Below are 21,637 nucleotides of genomic sequence, written 5' to 3'. Positions count from 1 at the left end.
CATGTACCTGACCAAAGGTCTTTTAAATGCTGTAATTGCACCCGCCCCAATTGTTCCTATGGCAGCTCTTTCCACATATCCACGAGCCTACAATTTCAACTTTAACAATTAAAGGGTTATACAAATGCTCCCTCCCCCTCTATTTTCCCATGTCCCTGAAAATGTCCATCTTTTGTCTAATTATCTAATTCTCTTTTGAAACTACTGTCTCTTCCACCACCTTGTTTCCTACGCAGAGATTTCGAGTATGTATGTTACAATTAACAAATTAGATATTAAATTCCTATTATTAATTCCTTATTTCCAAAATACTAAGTTACATTTAATTTGAAAAAAATGTAAATATCAGTTTTCCCAGTTTGTCCATTTGAAGCATTCTATTTCCTTACTTGCTGGTCCAGGGGATGGTGCCGAGGGTCCAGGTGATGGATTTGAACTAGTGGAAGATGGAGGTGGTGGTGGGGGGTGGTGGTGACTCTCCAAGATAAATCTACTCAAAAGATGATCCAAGGTACTCGATCCAGCATCATCCAGCTGTGTCCAGAATATTGAACAAATAAGCAAATGAGTAATTATTTTTCAATACACAGGTAGTACACAAATCAAGCTGCTATTGTGAACAGTGAATGGCATAGCTTAATCAGTCAGTCTTCACTGATTGATTAAGCCTTTACCTTTAATTAATATTAGAATTTCCATTGACAGCAGTGGTTGGTTAGATTCCAAAAATGACTTGTGCATTCAGTGAACAGACAAGACTGTGACCATTATTGGGTCATGAACTGAAGAGGAAACAAAAATGCTCGCTAAATCATAAACATTTACAGGGTGAAAATTCAAGGAGACTTGGGGGTCTACATAGAGAGATCAATTTTTAAAAAATCACAAATGAATGAGGAAAATAATAAAAGTTAATAGAATAGCCTTTGCAGTAAACTAGAAAAAAGGGAGGAATTGCTGCTATTCTGTTGCTGCTATTCAAAACCATGGCAGACCACGCAGAGTACTGAGAGCAGTTCTAAGAACCACCTTTCTTATCTCATTATCACAAAATAGACTACCCCACTCCGATCACAACCTTGTCTGATCACCTAATTAACAGGCATGCAAATTTAATATAGGAATAATTAAGTTTAACATAGAGATGCATCCTACCACAACCAATCAGCAGTCCTGAACTATCTATCTCATTGGTGACTCTCAGACCACCTTTGATTGGTCTTTACCGTGCACTAAACGTTATTCCCATATCATGTATCTATACACAGTAAATGGCTCAATTGTAATCATATGTCTTTCCGCTGACTGGTTTAGCACGCAACAAGCTTTTCACTGTACCTGGGTACACGTGACAATAAACTAAACTGGAAAACATTCATTTCCTAGGTGACATACTGAATGACTATAAACCCTCAAACCTGACAACTGCACACAACTGGACATACTGGCCCTTTAACAGTTCAGAGTAGATTCAGAAAGATACCTGGAGTCCAATTGTAATAAAAAGGAACAGCAGATTCAGGTTCATACCATAGATAGGAAAACAATGATGGAGTAATTCAATGGGTTAAGCAGCATTTCTGGAGAAAATTGATAGGTGATGTTTCAGGTTGGGACCCTTCTTCAGAAGCAGGGACATTTTGGTATCTGAAGCAGGGTCCCAACCAGAAACGTCATCTACCCACTTCTCCAGAAATGCTTCCTGACAATACAATACAATACAATACAATATATCTTTATTGTCATTGTACCCAGGGGTACAACGAGATTGGGAATGCGCCTCCCATACGATGCACTAATTTAGGTAATTTAGACAGCAGCAACCCAACGAAACGAACAGTTGTAACAGTTTTGGACAGGGTAAAGTGCAAGTTGATCTATGCGTTGTGGCCATCCGGCTCAGCAGGACCGGTTCATAGCAGCTATGGCCCTGGGGATGAAGCTGTTCCTGAGTCTGGAGGTGCGGGCATAGAAGGCCTTGTATCGTCTGCCCGATGGAAGGAGTTCGAACAGACTGTTGCAGGGGTGTGAAGAGTCTTTGTGGATGCTGGTGGCTTTTCTGAGGCATCGTGTGTTGTAGATGCCCTCCAAGTCTGGTAGCTGTGTTCCGATGGCCCTCTGAGCTCTATGGACTACCCGCTGTAGAGCTTTCCTTTCTGCCTCCGTGCAGCTGAGGTACCACACAGGGATTCCATGCGTTAGGATGCTCTCTATGGTGCAGCGGTAGAAGGTCTTCAGCAGCTGTTGGGGTAGACCAGACTTTTTCAGTGTTCTTAAGTAGAACAGTCTTTGTTGTGCCTTCTTGACCAGCGCAGCAGTGTTATTGGACCATGTTAGGTCCTCCGAAATGTGAGTGCCCAGAAACTTGAAGCTGGACACTCTCTCCACACTGACCCCATTGATAGAGATCGGGGCATATTCCCCGTTATGTGACCTACGGAAGTTGATGATCAGCTCCTTGGTCTTGGTGGTATTTAGGGACAGGTTGTTATCCGAGCACCAGTCCGCCAGGTTCTGCACCTCCGCTCTATAGTTTGTTTCATCCCCGTTGGTGATCAGCCCGATCACCGTTGTGTCATCTGCAAACTTGACAATGGTGTTGGTGTCGAATGCAGGAACACAGTCGTGTGTGAAGAGGGAGTAGAGCATGGGGCTCAGAACACAGCCCTGTGGTGTGCCGGTACTCAGGGTGATAGTGGAGGACAGGTGCGGGCCCATTCTCACTGCCTGCGGTCGTTCCAGCAGGAAGTCCAGGATCCAGTCACATAATGACGAGCTAAGGCCTAGCTGGTGGAGTTTGGTGATGAGCTTGGTGGGGATGACCGTGTTGAAGGCGGAGCTATAGTCTATGAATAGCATCCTCACGTACGTGCCCTGTCTCTCTAGGTGAGTCAGGACAGTGTGAAGAGCCAGAGAGATGGCGTCCTCTGTAGATCTATTTGCCCTGTATGCAAATTGATGTGGGTCCAGTGAGTCAGGGATGCTGGATTTGATGTGTGAGAGGACTAGCCTCTCAAAGCACTTCATGACAATCGGCGTTAGGGCAACCGGGCGGTAGTCGTTCAGGTTGGAGATCTTTGCTTTTTTCGGCACCGGAACTATGATAGCCGACTTCAGGCACTTGGGGACCGTAGCCAGAGATAATGACAGGTTAAAGATCTTGGTGAATACCTCAGCCAGCTGTTCAGCACAGTCCTTCAGTACCCTTCCTTGAACACCATCCGGTCCTGCAGCCTTGCGTGGGTTGACCCTTTGCAGAGCGCGTTGTACCTCCTGTGTGCTCAGTTGCAAGACCTGTCCCACCGCCTCGGCTGGGGTTCTTTCACTCAAGGTGGTTTTGCCAGTTTCAAAGCGGGCAAAGAAGGTGTTAAGCTCGTTGGTCAATGCCATATCGCTGTGGGGGCAGGCAGGGCTGCTCTTGTAGCCAGTGATGTCCCTGACACCCTGCCACATGCTTCTGGTGTCCGTGGTGTTGAAGTGGTCACTGAGTTACTGAGTCACTGACCCACTGAGTTACCCCCTAACATTGTATCGATCCCTGGAGTCCAATGTTTAATTGCAAGAGGAGACTACGTGAAGTGTCCGGGACATAACAGAAAATGCTGTGAAAAATCAGAAATTCGGATGAAAATGCACCATCCTTGTTGGGGAGGTTAGAGGGAGTTTACTGTATTGCACAGAATTTAGACGGGGAGAATAGATACAACCTTTACAAGATCTGAATGGAAATCAACATTTTTTAATTGTCTGGTTGGGAAGTCTAGGGCACAGATTTGAACCGTTGAATCAGGTCTTTCATGAATGATAACACCCCTAAATGCAAACTGGAAAATAAATTTGGAAATCCCCACTGCAAATAGCAAATAACCAATTATAAATGTTTTAATCTGAAATTGATGGTTTGTTGTTAACCAGAAGTATTAATGGATACAAGGTGGGTACACTGAGTTACTTCACAGATTGGTATTGAATTCAGCATTTGGAGAGCCTAAAGGAAACAAATAGCCTACTTTAGATACCTTGAAAAATAACTTGAATTTTAAGAAATATTGCCCTAAATAAATCAGATCCATTCAAGAAGCAAGTGTACATTTGAAGTACAGTTTTTGTCTGGAAATAATATGGGATACAAAAGTAACCGCAAATCAAATAGATAATGTTAAGTCTGAAGGGAAATTTATTTACAAATACAGAATTGACATCTTTCATAAAATGAATGTGATCCATAAAATTCTATAGAGACGATAGCACTAAATCACAACCCAGCATAGATAAATCCAATAGGAGGAAGTTCTACCCAATGAATAGCAAGAATATGGTACATGCATGCTACAGCACGGATGATTTGAGGGAAATACTAGCGACAGCATAGCTAGATAAACTCACAGGGAGAGGAATAAAACGATGATGATACCAGATGACATGAAGATTGCTGGAGTTGTGGACCTTGGCAAGACCCTTAATAACATTAATAGAGTCAGAGAGTGATAGTCATAGAGTCTGCAAACTGCCGGCCAACATGTCCCAGCTACACTAGACCCACGTGTTTGGTCCAAATACCTCCAAACCTGCCCTATCCATGCACCTGTCTAACAGTTTCTTAAATTTTGGGGTAGTCCCTCCATATAAACAATGAAGGCCTTCATCTTCCACAAAACAAATGAACCACAAGCAAATTGCTAACTTGATCTTAATAATAAATTGAGCATAATTGTTATAGCTTTCCTAATATTACAGCTCAACAGGTTAAAGTCATAATTAAGGTTCTATAAAGGAAGAGGAAAAAGGAAGCAAAAGGTAATTTCCTGCATTTGCTGTTGTCTACACAGTGATTATTTATTATCTCATATTGTTACAAATCAAAATAGCAGAAAAGGCTATTAATTCAAAATAATGGTACTGACCTGAATGGGCGGGATATCTGGAAGTGGAGGAAGATTTTCCGGGTTTGTGACTGAAGGAATCAGCTCTATTGTAGCAACTGTGGGACTGGTGGGCCCGCGGTTTGCACCAGCCAATGTTGCTGTTGTGGGACTGGTCGGATTTGGGATGCTGTTGTGGACAGATGCTGCCGAAAATGGCCCCGACTGGCCAGGATTTGCATGCTGTCACGAAAACAAATGAGGTTAAATTAAACTCTCTCCTCATTATCTTTTATTTGCTATAATTCCCAATTTAATTTGAAAACGTAAACAAGACAGGTAGAAGATAGAAAGTAATAAATATGCAGAATTTACATTCAAAAATTATTTGAATATTTGTATAATACGATCAGATGAGGTTTACCTCATGAATGCCATCAATTAAGCTTTTGAATACTATTCACAATACACATTATTCCGACAATGCTGAACATTGCAAATTGCTGCTTTTGCTTTAGTTACTTGGGCATCTTTATATTTTTAAAGATGTTAAAAATTATTGAAAAATGTATCTGCTTTACTCATGTGGCCAATATTATTATTAACAATATTGTACAAGACTTTGGTGAGGTCACATTTACAATTTTGGTCACCCTGTTATAGGAAAGATGCTGTTAGCTGGAAAGGGTGCAGAGAAGATTTATGAGGACATTGCCAGGATGAGGGATGGGTGATCTTGTAGAGGCCAAATGCAGTTTGGTGGGACCAGTGTAGATGGTGTAGGTTGGTCGGCATAAAAGCAAGATGGGCCGAAGGGCCTCTTTCCACGTTGTATGTCTTTATATCTCAAACATACACTTAGTTTAAAGTTAAGCTTTTGGGCAATAAAGTACAGTAGCAATGGGGAAAAAATGAATGAGAGACTACAACATCATTGAACAAAATTTTCATTTTGAGGAAGGAGGGTCTCAACCTGAAACGTCACCCATTTCTCTCCAGATGCTGCCTGTCCCGCTGAGTTACTCCAGCATTGTGTGTCAGCTTTCATTTTGAAGTGTTCAGATTAAATCAAATGCCTAGTGATCACATACTGTTTAATGTAGTGAACTAGATTGTCCTGCACTGGACCCATAACCCAGAAACATAGCCTATGCAACAAACAACTTAATGTGTACTCACTTGGAATGGCAGCAAAGAACAACATTGCTTCCACCCTTCCACCCCTGCTCAACCAACTTTCTTTCCAGACCAACAGTCTGAATCATAATTGGTTTGAAATGGCCAGTGCAAAGCCCTATCACAAAACATCCCTATAGAAAGTGACGCTGAGGCATTGCTTTGACTTTTGGCAAAGTTGTCAAAGATTGAAAAACAAATACAAAATAATAAACGGCACAAAACCTCAAATTAATATCAAGCTAAACACAAATTCGGAGCAGCAGGACATTTCACCAATGTGACCATGGTTGACTTGCTCACATGCCAGTTACCCAGCACTCAACCACATGATTTTCAAAAATGTAACTACATCCTCCATTTATCTCCAGAAATCTAACTTCTGTAACCCTCTAGAATAGAGAATTCTGGAAATGATTCACCAACACCTACAAAAAGAAATTCCTACTGTTTGCTATCTTGCCCCCTTGTTCAAGACTCCCCCACTTGTAGAAACATTTCAATTTCTATGCTGTGTACCCCAGTACTGTGTACTGTGTTCTTTTGTGTTTCAAAAGCATGTAAAAAATATTGCAATGTCTCTTGTACCCTAACTTGCAAGTCAGTTGGATGCAGAGGAATCCCAGTTCTGACCCTGTCACTGAATGCCAGTTTGGCAAACTGCTAGATTCATTCCTCATCCTAAATATACCAGGAAGATCCAGACATTCAGTTTGTGTGCAATCCCTGTGTCATTTTGTCTGAGGCATCTTGTCTTGACAGTGGGGCAGCTGGTACAGCTGCTGCCTCACAGCAGCAGAGACTGGTGCTCAATCCTGACTAAGGGTGCTGTCTGTTCAGAGTTTGCACATTCTCCATTAGTGTGAGGGTTTCCTCCGGGCGCTCCTGCTTCCTCTCACATCCCAAAGACGTGCAGATCCGTAGGTTGATCAGCCTCTGTAAATTGCCCCAAGTATATAGGCAGTGGATACAAAAGTGGGATAACATAGAACTATCGATATGAATGGTCGACGTGGACTCGGTGGGTCAGGCAACATCTCTGGAGAACATGGATAGGTGATGTTTCGGGTCTGGTCCCTTCTTCAGACCAGAGAGGTGTGGTTCTGTGGGGAGTGGGATCAATGGTGGAGCCTGGGGATCAGAAGCTATTGCAAGAGGCTTGCGTGGAATAAATCTATACAATCCTTCTGATCTCTACATTAGGACCGAGATGAGGAAAAACTTTTTCACCCAGAGAGTTGTGAATCTGTGGGATTCTCTGCCACAGAAGGCAGTGGAGACCAATTCACTGGATGTTTTCAAGAGAGTTAGATTCATCTCTTAGGGCTAAAGGAATCAAGGGATATGGGGAAAAAGTAGGAACGGGTACTGATTTTAAATGATCAGCCATGATCATATGGAATGGCGGTGCTGACTCGAAGGGCCGAACAGTCTACTCCTGCACCTATTTTTCTATGTTTTCTATAGGACTCAATTTTGGAAAGCAATTCACGTCAAGTTAAAGATTGATGTCCACCTTATTGTTAATTTTTTTAAAAATTAATTATAAAATTCATTTGTTTTTTGAAATATTCCCACTTGAATATAAAGTGTCATATTTAATCAAATAATCTAACTATACTTCCTTGGCACTGCACAGAAATGACAGCCCATAAACATTTAGCTCAGGATCAAAAGCTAAGACTAATACTTAAAGACTTAGGAATTGCTAGCCTTTTAAGATGGTTGTTCTCACAATGATCTAAGAGTTTGGCAAAATGTACATTTTTATTTAGCAGTGGATTTTAAATGTGTGGCTTTCACTCAGCGGTGATAATGTGCCAAAACTACAATTGTAATACCAAAATCATAATGAATTTGATTTCATTGTCACGGGTTTGAGGAATATTTAGATTTGTTGAAACAAACTACAACAAAGAAGGCATCCTATCAGGATGCATCACAGCTTGTTTTGGCAATTGCACTGCCAACGCAGCAATAATTGCAGCATTATGGTCGCAGCTGAGAAAATCGCACAAACTCGCCACCCTCCATTTACTCCATTTATAGACAATAGACAATAGGTGCAGGAGTAGGCCATTCAGCCCTTCGAGCCAGCACTGCCATTCAATGCGATCATGGCTGATCACTCTCAATCAGTACCCCGTTCCTGCCTTCTCCCCATACCCCTTTACACCGGGAAAGCAGCCAACATAATCAAGGGTCATTCACATCCCAGTCTTTCGCACCTCAGGCAGTTGATACAAACGGTTGAAACCACGTACTACAAGATTCAAGTCTAGCTTCTTCCCTGCTGTTAAGATTCTTGAATAGACCTCTCACAAGTCAAGTATGCATCTCCATCCCCAACCTATCTTGTTGCATCCACTTTTTAAAAGTTACATTTTCTCGTTGGCTTTAACAGCATATTCTGCAATCTGTTGCCTTTCTTTTTACATTAACCATTGTGCTTTTATATGGTTTTGATTGTAATCATGAATGTACGTTTACCAGGATAGCACATAAAACAAGGTATTTCCTCTGTATCTCAGAACACATGACAATAATAAAATAATGCCAAATTGTGAGTTTATAGATGATTGTTTTACCTGCCGAGATATTTGAGACATCATAGGGTACTGATGGCCATTGTGTCGAGACATCCCAGCCATGCGAGCAGCATTCTGTGCCATTCTCATCTGATGGGCTTGATGAGCCTGATGGGCTTGAAGCGCAGCACCATTCAAACTCCCTCTCTGCATGGCTTGCATGCTAATCAAACGTGGAGGCTAAAAGGATAAATTGAATCAATCTACTCTTGGATTTAAACAGCACAATAAAATAATTGCCATAAATGTTGATGTTGTACAAACTCATTCAAGTCAAAGGAGTTAAGGCAGGCTTTGATGTAGAGTAAATTAGGAAGTAATAAAAAATATAATACACCCTCAAGTGCCTTAAATACAATTACCTCTTACTTTACTGGACTTGCATTATTTATATTTTGCTACTGTATACTTAAAATTGTTACACTGGAATCGTTTAACAAGAATTGATCTTGTAGTATAAACTCTAGGGTACAATATGTCTACATAGTGGTCTTTTGTTATTTTTGATTCATCTTCTGGACAATATCCAATAAATCTTCATTCTCCCCTCCTGCCATAGCAGCATTATTTTATTCAAAACACTGGGCAATGAGATTTCTAATGTATGATTATTTATGGATACATTAACAATGGATATCTCATATAGCATTAGTGTAGTACAATACTCAGTTGTTACACCCTTCAAATGTTGGTAAAGTTTACAAATCTCTTTTCATGATAAATCGGCTACATTTCAGTAATATGTCCGGCTGAGGTACCTGCTGTTGCACCATCTGCGGTACTGTAGTCCTGGGATGTTGTCCGACTGGGTGGTTCATTCTCATCTGTTGCATCTGTTGCTGCTTCTGTGCAAATTGCTGCTGCATATGTTGTAGGCGTAGCTGTGCAAGATTAATCTGACCCTGAGGTTTTCCCCCAGCTTGTCCTTGGGTTTGGGGATTGTGCCCAATGACTACATTGGGCGTATAACCCGCAGGGTTCGGCTTGTTTTCAATCACAAGATTACCTAGTTTAGAAAATAAAAATCATTTTTTCAGGGTAATTTTTTATTTGTTCTTGATCATGGTGCATCAATAAAATTATCTGTCTCATGGGTTAGTCCCTGATTCCAAAAGTCTCTTTGGACACATTTCAGCTTTTAGTACAAAGTAGCAAAGTTTTTTAAAAAAATCTAAAACCGTGTTCTGTTTAATAGCAACAAATTAGGAAACCAAAGTAATGTCTGGTTGTCTTATTTAAAACAAAAAACATAAATATTTCAGTCATTAAACATTAAGTGTGCATTAAACATTAAGTAAACATTAAACATAATGTGCGGGGATCGCTGGGCGACGCGGACCCGGTGGGCCGAAGGGCCTGTTTCCGCGCTGTATCTCTAAATCTAAAAATCTAGACAGTTTAAACAGTGCACATTTTGATTTCTGGTGATGGGGGAGGATTACATGGTGAGAAAACAAGGACAAGTTGGAAGATGGAGAGGACAGAGAAGTAATTAACAATCTAAAGGCCATAAGTACATTTCTTAACTGGTTCATTTTCGTAATGCCTTACCTAGATTCACCACATTTTTTGCCCAGAAGGTAGGGTCACAATGAAAGCGCATTCCACCATTAGCAGCTGGAACAGGGTCACAACGTGCTCGAAGAATATGGCGCAACTGAAAGGTTATCTGAAAAACAAAAATTTGCAGCCATTTTATAATTTGGTATTACTACAGGTCTTTTCTGGCAACTGGTGGTTCAGCACCTCCTTTAACCTGGAAAAATTATGAATGCACACATAAATAACAAAATACTGCCAGTAATCTGAACATCTTACTTTATTTAACACCTGCAATCTGACTATTCAATTACTTCATGCAAAGTAAAGCAGTCTACAGATTTAAACTGAGTTTCAGCGCTAGGCTGCCCTTCCATAAATAGTGCAAAAACAAACAATAGTGGGTGAGATTACAGGACCCAGTAGTACGGAAGATCTTTTGTCAGGAGTTCCTGGGCTGTGTATATTTTAAAACATTTAGAGAACTGCCCTAAAGGTAATTAATATTGTAAATCATAAGACAAATGACAACATTTACAATGGAGTTATGGAGACAATTCTACAATCTGGTGCTGAAGAGCATGGCTGTTCAATAATAATAGATAAAACAGAACCGTAGGGTCAGTGGAATGAGTTTTTCAGCCCGCGATGTCCGCCAACCATGGTGCCAAATTAAACTAATCAAATCTGCCTGCACATGATCCATACCGATTAATTATCTGCATGATCATGTGCATGTCTAAATATTTCAACAGTAATTTTCATATCTTCTTCTACGTCCCCATTTGCAGCACGTTCCACTGTAAAGAAAACCTGCCTTGCACATCTTCTTTAAACTTTTCCCCTCTCACTTAAACCTCTGCCATGAGATTTGATGGCGGTAAAGAACACTGTCTACCCTATCGATACTTTTCACAATTTTATAAACTCAGATTTCTTCTTCTGCCTCGATCACTCCACAGAAAACAATCCAAGTTGCAGTTGAGTTTGATATGTTAAGTTGAGTTTATTGTCACATGGCACATTGAAAAGCGTTTGTTGCATCCTAACCAGTCAGCAAAAAGGCAATACATGATTACAATCGAGCAATCCACAATGTGCAGATACATGATAAAGGGAATATAACGTGAATAACATTTAGTGCAAGATAAAGTCCAGTCGGGTCCAATCAAAGATATTCTAAAGGTCTCCATTGAGGTAGATAGGAGCTCAGGACTGCTCTCGAGTTGTTGGTTTGGTTGCTGGGGATTTAGGTGGGATGGAATGATTGAACCAAGGAGCCATCGCTGCAGAAGGTGGAGAGGGGTAGGAAGATGTAACTGGTGTTGAGATCACATTGGAGGTGCCAGAAATGTAGGAAAATTGTGTTGGGTGTGGATGCTGGTGGGGTGAAAGGCGAGGATCAGGGGATCTCTATCCCTGTTCGGCTGGGGGAAGGGGGAGCAACATTAAAACTACAGAGGAGACATGGGTGAGGGATACATCTAGGACAGCAACGGGGAAACGACTTTTACTAAAGAAAGGACATATCGGAATCCTAGAATGGAAAGCCTCATCTTGGGACTAGATGCGACGAGACAGAGATCTTGAGTTGTGGATAGTGTCTTTGCAAGAGGCAGGGGGGAGGAGGTATAGTCCAGATAACTGTGGAAGTCGAAGGTTTGTAGTAGACTTCAGTCAAAAGTCTGTTCCCCGTGATGGAAATCAAAAAAGGGAAGTGAGGTATCGGAAATGTTCCAGGTGAGTTAAGGCAGGGCGGATGTTAATGGTAAATTAATGAAATCAATGAGTTCTGTGCAGGTGCAGGAGGCAGCCCTGATTCAGTCGTCGATGTAGCAAAGAAAGAGTTGGGGGATGGTGTCAGTATACCTTGGAACAAGGACTGTTTGACGTCACCAACAAAGAGCAGCATAGTTGGGGCCCACGCGAGGGCTCATGGCTACACCTTTAACCTGAAGAAAGTAAGAGGAGTCAAAAGAAAAGTTAGAAGGCAAGGACTAGTATCACGAGGTGGAGGACAGGAAATTGATTGTGGGGTGTTCAATGAAAAACCAGAGACTTTCCTGGTGAAGAATGGTAGAGTAAAAGGACTGGACATCCACGGTAAAGATGAGATTGAACAGTTGAAGGGCGTGTGGGGTGACTAGGATGTAGGTCGGAAGAGACTGGATACGGGGGAGGAATAAGGTGGAATCAAGCTATTTGTTCTGTGGGGCAAGAACAAGCAGAAACAATGGGTCTACCCGGGCAGCCCCATTTGTGGATTTTGCAGTTAGTTGTTCTTCCAATTTAGTCATTCAATGCAAAATCATCAAATTAGCACAATTCATTGAACCAAATTAAATTAAAACAAAGATTGCAACATTTTGGCCGTGAAGTTTTAAATGTCTGCAGGCAAGCAATGCAACAAAAAATAGCACTGTAATTTAGAGGCTAGTCTAAATCTAAAGGGAGAGGTTGCTTGGGGGATTTTGTTCAAGTGTGGGCTCCTTGATATCAAACTCTCAAGATACCCGTGGGGAGATTATGTTTACTCAAAGTAAGCCTACTTTTCTTAGTAGTGTCTCACGAGTACGTGCATGTTGGCTCTTCAACAGGCCACAGCAGGATCTTTTGTTTTATTTCTGTGGGGTTTTTTTGCTGGTGACCTCCTCCCCTATTTCTATTTCTGAAAATAAAGCTGAAGCTTGAAATTTGAAATTAAAACAGAAAATGCTGGACATATTCAGCAGGTCATGAAGCAGCTGCAAGGAGAGAAATAAATGTTTTCCATCCAGAAACCCGTGTCAGAACTGGGAAAGAAAAAACAAGATGGGGGGGGTGGGGGAAGAGGATGTACAGCATAATACCTCAAATAGGGTGAGACCAAATGAATCAATGTAGCTGGTAGAATCCAATTATGCTTTATGCCTGTGGTGTGCTGCTAATAGCAGAGCAGTGAGACATGCACAGCAGACCAGACTAAATTGGAGAGAAAGAAAACGGAGCCAAAACTACAGATGGATGGTTGGCAGAAGTGGCTAGTTCTGAGAAACAAAAAGAGTAATTCTCTTCAATCATATTCTTACCATTATACAATACAATATATCTTTATTGTCATTGTACAGGGGTACAACGAGATTGGGAATGCGACTCCCATACGATGCAATAAATTAATTAGCTAGTCAGTATTAATTTAAACAACCCAATGAAACAAATTAGAAAGTTTTAAAACAGAATAAAGTGCAAGTAGATCTGTGCCACCGGTTCACTGTGCGATGTGACCATCCGGCTCAGCAGGACCAGTTCATAGCAGCTATGGCCCTGCGGATGAAGCTGTTCCTGAGTCTGGAGGTGCGGGCGTAGAAGGACTTGTAGCGTCTGCCCGATGTTAGAGGTTCGAACAGACTATTGCAGGGGTGTGAGGAGTCTTTGTGAATGCTGGTGGCTTTTCTGAGGCATCGTGTGTTGTAGATGCCCTCCAAGGCTGGTAGCTGTGTTCCGATAGTTTTCTGAGCTCTATGGACTACCCGCTGAAAAGCTTTCCTCTCTGCCTCCATACAGCTGAGATACCACACAGGGATGCCATGTGTTAGGATGCTCTCTATGGTGCAGCGGTAGAAGGTCGTCAGCAGCTGTTGGGGTAGACCAGACTTTTTCAGTGTTGTTAGGTAGAACAATCGTTGCTGCGCCTTCTTGACCAGCGCAGCAGTGTTAGTGGACCATGTTAGGTCCTCCGAAATGTGAGTGCCCAGAAACTTGAAGCTTGACACTCTCTCCACACTGACCCCATTGATAAGAATCGGGGCGTATTCCCTGTTGTGTGACCTACGGACGTTGATGATCAGCTCCTTGGTCTTGGTGGTATTTAGGGACAGGTTGTTATCAGAGCACCAGTCCGCCAGGTTCTGCACCTCCGCTCTGTATTTTGTTTCATCGCCGTTGGTGATCAGCCCGATCACCGTTGTGTTGTCTGCAAACTTGACAATCGTGTTGGTGTCGGTGTTGAATGCAGGAACACAGTCGTGTGTGAATAGGGAGTAGAGCATGGGGCTCAGAACACAGCCCTGTGGTGTGCCGGTACTCAAGGTGATAGTGGAGGACAGGTGCGGGCCCATTCTCACTGCCTGCAGTCGCTCCATCAGGACGTCCAGGATCCAGTCGCATAACGACGAGCTGAGGCCTAGCTGGTGGAGTTTGGTGATGAGGTTGGTGGGGATGACCGTGTTGAAGGCAGAGCTATAGTCAATGTCTCTCCAGGTGAGTCAGGACAGTGTGTAGAGCCAGAGAGATGGCGTCCTCTGTGGATCTGTTTGCCCTGTATGCAAATTGATGCGGGTCCAGTGAGGCAGGGATGCTGGATTTGATGTGTGAGAGGACCAGCCTTTCAAAGCACTTCATGACTATAGGAGTTAGGGCAACCGGACGGTAGTCGTTCAGGTTGGTGATTTTTGCTTTTTGCGGCACCGGCACTATGGTAGCCGACTTCAGGCACTTGGGGACCATAGTCAGAGATAACGACAGGTTAAAGATCCTGTCTATAATTCTATGTCATAATTCTATGACATTTCAAACCAAATTATTAGTGCTTTACATAATTTACTCACTAGTAGCCTTAATTTTCATTCTCCATTCCCAGGATTACACAGAATGTTACAGCACAAAAGAATACGTTTCCTGCTCATCGGTACAAGCATCTTCAATAATACTTCAGATTTTCAGATCAACTTGTCATAATACGGAGAATTTCATTTTTCACGGAAGGAACATTCTCTTTTGAACCCAGATGCAATGTTATACAATTTCAACTGCCTTACCAGGCGCTTGCTGTACAGTAGTGCTGTACTGCTTCCACTGGAAATTGCCCACTTTGCAAAATTCATTACGTGCTCCACCTGCCTGGCTAGACTGGTAACGTCCTGTTGCTGCTGCAATAATTTTATCTGCCTTTCTTTTGTTACATTCTGCAGAAAAATAAATAGTGAATTCCAGTCAAAGTGAGCAAGAAGATATAATCAGAATATCAAGATTTACTCAAATATTTTCATCGTACCTCCAATTGCTGCAACAGATTCTTGCCCTTCTTGTTTATCTCATTAATGAGAGTGAAGATAGCAACTTTAATGTCGTGCTCAACTTTCTTGTTTGTATCAATGACTTCATTTAACCTACGAATATGGGGGGAAAAGTTATTTTCCAAAGACTAAATCATATGACAAATCTTCGATGTATTTTCATAATAGCACAAGAGTTTAGAATTGAGGTTGGACAGAACTATTTGTAAAATGCAAGTTTTAACAATTTTTCAGATAGAAAAGCAAATAATTTGAAGTTAAAATAATTACCTAATTCTAAGACCTACCTAACTAACCTCATCATTTGAGTCTTTTAGGTGCTACCCATTTTCCTTAAAAATAATCATCACATCCAATTTGATATAGACCGTTGTTTGAAGAGGCATTCAAATGATCATTAACTGTGAAATCATACATCTGTGGTACATTTTCTTAGCATGCTTTACTAACTTCAGTCTGTCTGAAGGATTCTGTGTATTGAACAAATGCAAGTCAAATAATTTGCAGCATTTTACGTATTTTTCTCCGTCACACTTTGATTTATTCCAACCTCTTGTAAAATCCCTTTCATTATTCTATACTATTCCTTTAAATATGCCATTCAAAAGACTACTGCAGCTAGGGTGCTTCTGGAGCCCTCATAGTAAGCAATTAACTTCTACCTAGTCTTAAAATGTTCTATTAGTGAAAATAATAACCTCTGAAATTTAAATAAAATCGGAAGTTGTTTAGGGGGGGCCACCGGCAGCACAAAGTTGGAGGGCTATGTCCTCTACTATGTGCATATGGCAGCTATTCGAATAGGATCCAATAATGAATGTAACATATATTAGCTGCCTTTCGTGTTTATTGTACATATTAGTGCTATGTTCTAGACTTCTTTTTGTTCAGATATGTTTAAAACAACATAAGGCAGCTTTTTTGGAGTTTAAATACGTGCATGTTTTTGTGAATTTCATAGAAATACATGTGGTTTTACAGTTGGTGCTTTCCCATACAAATTAGTAATTGATGATATTTGGTTTCTCTTCCAATTCTGTGAAAGATTAAGTCAAGTCTATTTTTAGTGTGCTGAAAAGTACATTTCCAAAAGCTTGACAAGGGGAATATCAAATTGCATGTGTGTGGAAATTCCCGTGTCTATTTTTAGTGATAGGGACTGTCTGCAAGCCTTATTGTGTTGAAGTGAATTGGGATTATTTATCATTTTCATCCCTGCTTTTGCATCTTGTGACCCTTCTCGCTTTCATTTGCCTATTCTGAAATAAAGTTTTACACAGCTGAAAATGGATGAACAATCAACTGGAAGTCAAGCACCGTCAACTCCACCATCAGTACAATCTCGCACACCTACATCTGCTGCAAAGGTGACACGTAAAACAGCTGAAATCTTTGGTCTTGGAAGTGGAATTACATCTTCAGATGCAGAAATCACAGGTTCACGTCTACCAACATGTCGCCAAGTACTACGCTGTTTGATGTGTCACCCACAGAAGGGAGTCTCAGAATCCCAAACTAGAACTGAAGCTGCAAAAATTGTTCTTGCCAAAGTTTATCCATTTTATGGAAAAGCAAACATTCCAGTGATTTCTGAGATCAAGACTTGTCAGAAGATGATAAAACTGTTAGATGAAAATGCAAAAATCAGGGCCATACCAATTGCACGCAGAACAGCACCAGCTACTCTTGCTAAGCTCAAACAAATGGACACTGAACTTAATAAGACCTGTCAATTATGGCCACCAAATGCTGAGGTTGATAAAAAATCAAGAAGATCTTCAATTTCTTCAATCAATGAAGACAGATCGTCTAAATCTTCGTCTAAATAGATCTTCAGATCTATTTTTTGACTAGCACTGTCTTTTGTTAGGTTTCTGTGACTCAAATATAGAAATGGTAGCCAATTTATAATATATATGCTCCAATGTATTTAATAAAACATAAGGCAGCTATTCTTTAATTATGTCAATATCTATCAAATAGCTGCCTCATACTTAATTTTGTGGATATGAACAGTGAAATGATTCAACGTAACCTTACAGAGGGCAAATGTGCAGAATGATTATACAGGAGCTATTATTTTTCCAGAGTAACCCATTGCATAAATATAGCTGCCTTTTGCATAAAATGATAAACTTGCGATACAATTTTGATTGGCTCGTGGACTCCCAAGGCAATAATTGATTTCAACCAAATTTTGTACGAGTGGTCCATTTAGGAAGTGGAACAAACTGAGGGTAGGTAGAAGTTTAATGCAAACATTTCTTTAAATCATGGGGCTCCAGAAGCAGCAGCATCTTGCAACTGACTTTCCACATTCAAACAGCACGCTGCAAATCATGTTTTCTTCACCTAAAATTTAAGAAAATTGTACTATGTACAAAATGAACTGAATATCTACTATCAACACTTAGTTACATTTTCTTACACAATCACTATATACCTTGATACTTTAAACCTGAAGTTCACCAATCTTAGCCTTGAGCGTAATCAATTATGAGCATCCATCATTACCCGAGGAAAAATTCTAAATACAAGATTTATATAAAAGATTTAAGATATATAGAACATTTAAATCTTTTCACTTCAGTTCTGACTAAGTCTTGAACTAGCATAGACCCCATCCAGGAAACAGCTTTGCAACATTTACTCAATTCCCTTCAGATCTCTCAATGAAATCACACCTCATTCCTATAAACTCCAGGGAGCACAGTGACCTGTAATCTTACTCTTTGTCCACAATAAATCATGCCCTCTCCAGAGAATAAATTTAAAGAAACAATGCAAAAACTAACTCTAAGCAGAACCTCCCTTAAAGTTTAACCATGCAAAGTACTCCAAACAAGATCCCACAAAAGTTCTATAAGGTTTCACTGCTTTTTCTTCCAACTCATTAAGTAAATTGTGAATAGCCCCAGAATAGCCTAATTCCCAAGGTGTCCTACCAAAAACATTGTCTATGTGCATATTATCTATTTATTGCTCTCCATTTTGTCCTTTAACCAATCTTTTCTCCATGGTAACCTGATCCTTTAAGTGCTTATAAAATATTTCCCAATCATCAATTGGCAGAGGACAGGTAGCAAGGCAAGGCTAGGAACACACAATTAAGCATATGTAGATCAGCTCCACTGGCTGGACACACATGTCGATTGTAACCATAGGTAAAGATCACCAAATGCAATATACCATTTCACGGCTGAATAGTTATACACGAGTTGCCAAGTTGTTCACAACATTTACAAAAGTAATCAGGACCTAAAGCCCTGATTTGCAGAGTGGAGTGGATGCATCCCCGAATGGGGGTAAAACCAGGGTGACTGGCGATAAGCTGTAAACAAAGTAATCTAGTCAATGAGAGTGAGAACATAGACAAGAGAACCTAGATGAAAGAATTGTTGGAGTTGTGAAATGTAGAGCAGGAGGGTCTGCTCAGCAGCTCAGGCTGGGCATGTACCCCTCTCCAAGAGAAAAAACTGAGTTAAGATTACAGATGGATGACTGACACAGACAGAGAAAACAATATACTAAATATTGAGTTCAGGAATGAGAGGTGGTGGGAGAGTGCCAATGGGTACATGTTAAAAATTATGTATTTCAGATGATATTGCCAAGGCAAATACAGCACATTGATAAAAAAAACAGAGCCGGGGAAGAAATGGCAGAACACATGACGGTGTCAGAGAACATAAATCAGACCAATATGCTCCTGGCAAATTTTGTACACAAGATCCTTAATTTAGAAAAAGGTAACCTTGCATTTGATTATAGAAATATGCAGCAAATCGGATGGAACTGAATGGTTCATCCTGAACTGCTGAAAGATGTTCTGAGTATCAAGATCAAGATGACCTTACAGCTCCATCCACCGGCGCTCCCTCGAGCTCAGGTATGCCGCTCTTCGACCGATCATCCCGGTCCCTGGATTGCCGGCCCGCGGGCTCCCAGCAAGGCCATCTGTGAAGCGCAGCGGCGTGGTCTCCCTGAACCTCCGCCCGCTGGCGTGGGAGCCGCTACCAGACCGAAGCTCACCTGCTGTCCCTGCTAAAGTGGCCCTGATCAATGCAAGATCCCTACAGAACAAGACCTTCATCCTCAACGACTTCTTCATCACCCGTGGATTGGACTTCTTACTGCTCACAAAATCCTGGCTTAACCCTGGTGAGCTTGCTCCACTCGTGGAACTCTGTCCTGATGACTGACTTCTTCACCTCGCCTAGGCTCTCCAGACGCGGTGGGGGCTTAGCCACTGTGTTTAAGAAACATTTCAACTGCCGCCTCCTGAACGCTGATCATTTCTCCAGTTTCGAGGTGCAACTAATGAAAGTAGGCCTAGCCTATCCCCTCTTAATTGTTCTTGTGTATCTCCCACCAAAAATGCATAAGGACTTCATCACCCAATTTGCTGATCTGATTTCTAGCATTTTGCCCAAATTTGATCGGATCATGATTCTTGGTGACTTTAATATTCATGTTTGCTGTCCCACTAAGCCTCTTGTGAGTGAATTTATGCACCTGGTTGAGTCCTTCAATCTGACTCTTCACACCACGGGACCCACTCACAAGTTAGACCATACTCTCGACCTAGTGTTATCGTCCGGATTCCCAATCAACAACATTGAAACTACTGAAGCCTGTCTATCGGACCACAGCGCTATCATTTTTGACGCATCTCTGCCTTTATCTCCCGCAAAATCTCATCTCCCTGTTCGCTACTCCCGCGACATAAATTCATTGACTGCCAGTAAATTCTCCGAGGCTCTCACAGCTGCCCCCAACATCTGCACTATTGAGGCCTCTCCCCCCCATCTCAGCACTGAGGATCTCGCCTCTTTATTTAATATCACTTGCTCTTCCATCCTGGATTCTATCGCTCCCCTTAAAATGAAAAAGCCTAAGCCCAAAGGTCGGCCGTGGCTCAATGACTCCACCAAAGCCCTAAGATGGGTGTGCAGAAAATCAGAAAGGAGGTGGAAATGTGACAAGCTTCAAATTTCCTTCGAAATTCTGAGAAACAATCTTCTCAAATACCAGGAAGCAGTAAAGTCTGCTAGAGCACAATACTTCTCCGACCTTATTTCCAAAAACTCTCATAACTCCAAGGTCCTATTTAGAACAATTACCTCTGTCATATGTCCCGCCACCAGTACCCCAGCTTAGTTGGGTCCCCTGCTAAGTGCGAAGAATTCGCTAAATTTTTCACCAACAAAGTTGAGAACATTAGAATGAACATTTCCCCTCCCACCCGTGACCTAGCTGTCTCACTAGTCTGTTCATCTAAATTGGACTGCTTCCAACCCGTCACTCTATCCTCCCTTGCAAAGCTTGTCTCCGCTATGAAACCTGCAACCTGCCCCCTTGATCCTGCCCTTCTGAAGGATGTCATTGCAATAGCCGGTCCCCAGCATCCTCTCTATTATCAACAGTTCTCTGGCCACTGGCACTGTTCCAACCAGTTTCAAGCACGCGGTGGTCCAGCCCCTACTGAAAAAACCTAACCTAGACCCCACCTTGCCTAGCAACTACAGACCCATTTCCAAACTGCCATTCCTGTCAAAAGTCCTTGAAAAGGCAATTCTAAACCAATTAGTGCCCTACCTGCACCAAAACACCATCCTGGAAAGTTTCCAGTCAGGTTTCAGAGCCCACCACAGCACAGAGTCTGCCTTGTTGAAGGTACACAACGACCTGCTTCTCGCCATCGACACCGGCGACTATGCAATCCTGCTCCTTCTCGACCTCAGCGCAGCGTTCGATACAGTGGACCACACCATCCTTATTGACCGTCTCCGGTACGCGGTTGGCATTGATGGCACTGCCCTGAGCTGGTTCGCTTCGTACCTCAAAGATAGGAGTTTCGCCATCAACATAGGCAGTTATTCCTCTGCTCCAGCTAGCCTCTCCTGCGGAGTTCCACAAGGCTCCATCCTAGGCCCCATTCTCTTCTCTCTATACATGCTCCCCCTTGGCCAAATCATTCAAAGGCACGGCATTTCTTTCCACTGCTATGCCGATGACACTCAGCTTTACCTCCCCCTGAAACCCAACAACCAGTCAAATTTAAACAGCCTCTTACACTGCCTTGAGGACATAAAATGTTGGATGGCACAGAACTTCCTCCAATTAAATGAGAGCAAGTCTGAGGTCATCCTATTCGGGCCCCCCCCCCCCGACTCCATCAAATTGATAACAGGCAGTCTTGGAAGTCTATCCTGCCTAGTCAAACCGCATGTCAAAAACCTCGGCATGATATTTGACTCTGCATTAAAATTTGATAAGCAAGTCAACGCTGTGGTAAAAGCAAGCTTCTTCCAACTTCGAACCATAGCTAAAATCAAACCTTTCCTCCAATTCGACGACACAGAAAAAAATCATTCACGCTTTCATTTCCTCCCGCCTAGACTACTGCAACTCCCTA

The 21,637-nt window shown here is 41.8% G+C and overlaps 1 protein-coding gene across 2 annotated transcripts in view; it reads right to left on the bottom strand.

Moving 5' to 3' along the window:
* Nucleotides 1-21,637, bottom strand: part of trim33 (tripartite motif containing 33) — a 96,904-nt gene that overhangs the window by 33,714 nt on the left and 41,553 nt on the right. For both annotated transcript variants that reach the window (XM_078420577.1, XM_078420578.1), the window contains exons 6-12: nt 15,198-15,312; nt 14,962-15,108; nt 10,178-10,295; nt 9,385-9,632; nt 8,627-8,806; nt 4,905-5,105; nt 390-534 (exon numbers count right to left, since the gene is read on the bottom strand). In XM_078420577.1, coding sequence (XP_078276703.1) covers nt 390-534; nt 4,905-5,105; nt 8,627-8,806; nt 9,385-9,632; nt 10,178-10,295; nt 14,962-15,108; nt 15,198-15,312 — 1,154 coding nt within the window. The remainder of the gene's footprint in view (nt 1-389; nt 535-4,904; nt 5,106-8,626; nt 8,807-9,384; nt 9,633-10,177; nt 10,296-14,961; nt 15,109-15,197; nt 15,313-21,637) is intronic.

The sequence above is a fragment of the Rhinoraja longicauda genome, chromosome 24 (genome assembly GCF_053455715.1).
Source record: "Rhinoraja longicauda isolate Sanriku21f chromosome 24, sRhiLon1.1, whole genome shotgun sequence".
In the NCBI taxonomy this organism is placed as follows: Eukaryota; Metazoa; Chordata; class Chondrichthyes; order Rajiformes; family Arhynchobatidae; genus Rhinoraja; species Rhinoraja longicauda.
The sequence above is the reverse complement of the archived record's forward strand: the minus strand, read 5'-3'. Positions and strand labels throughout refer to the sequence as shown.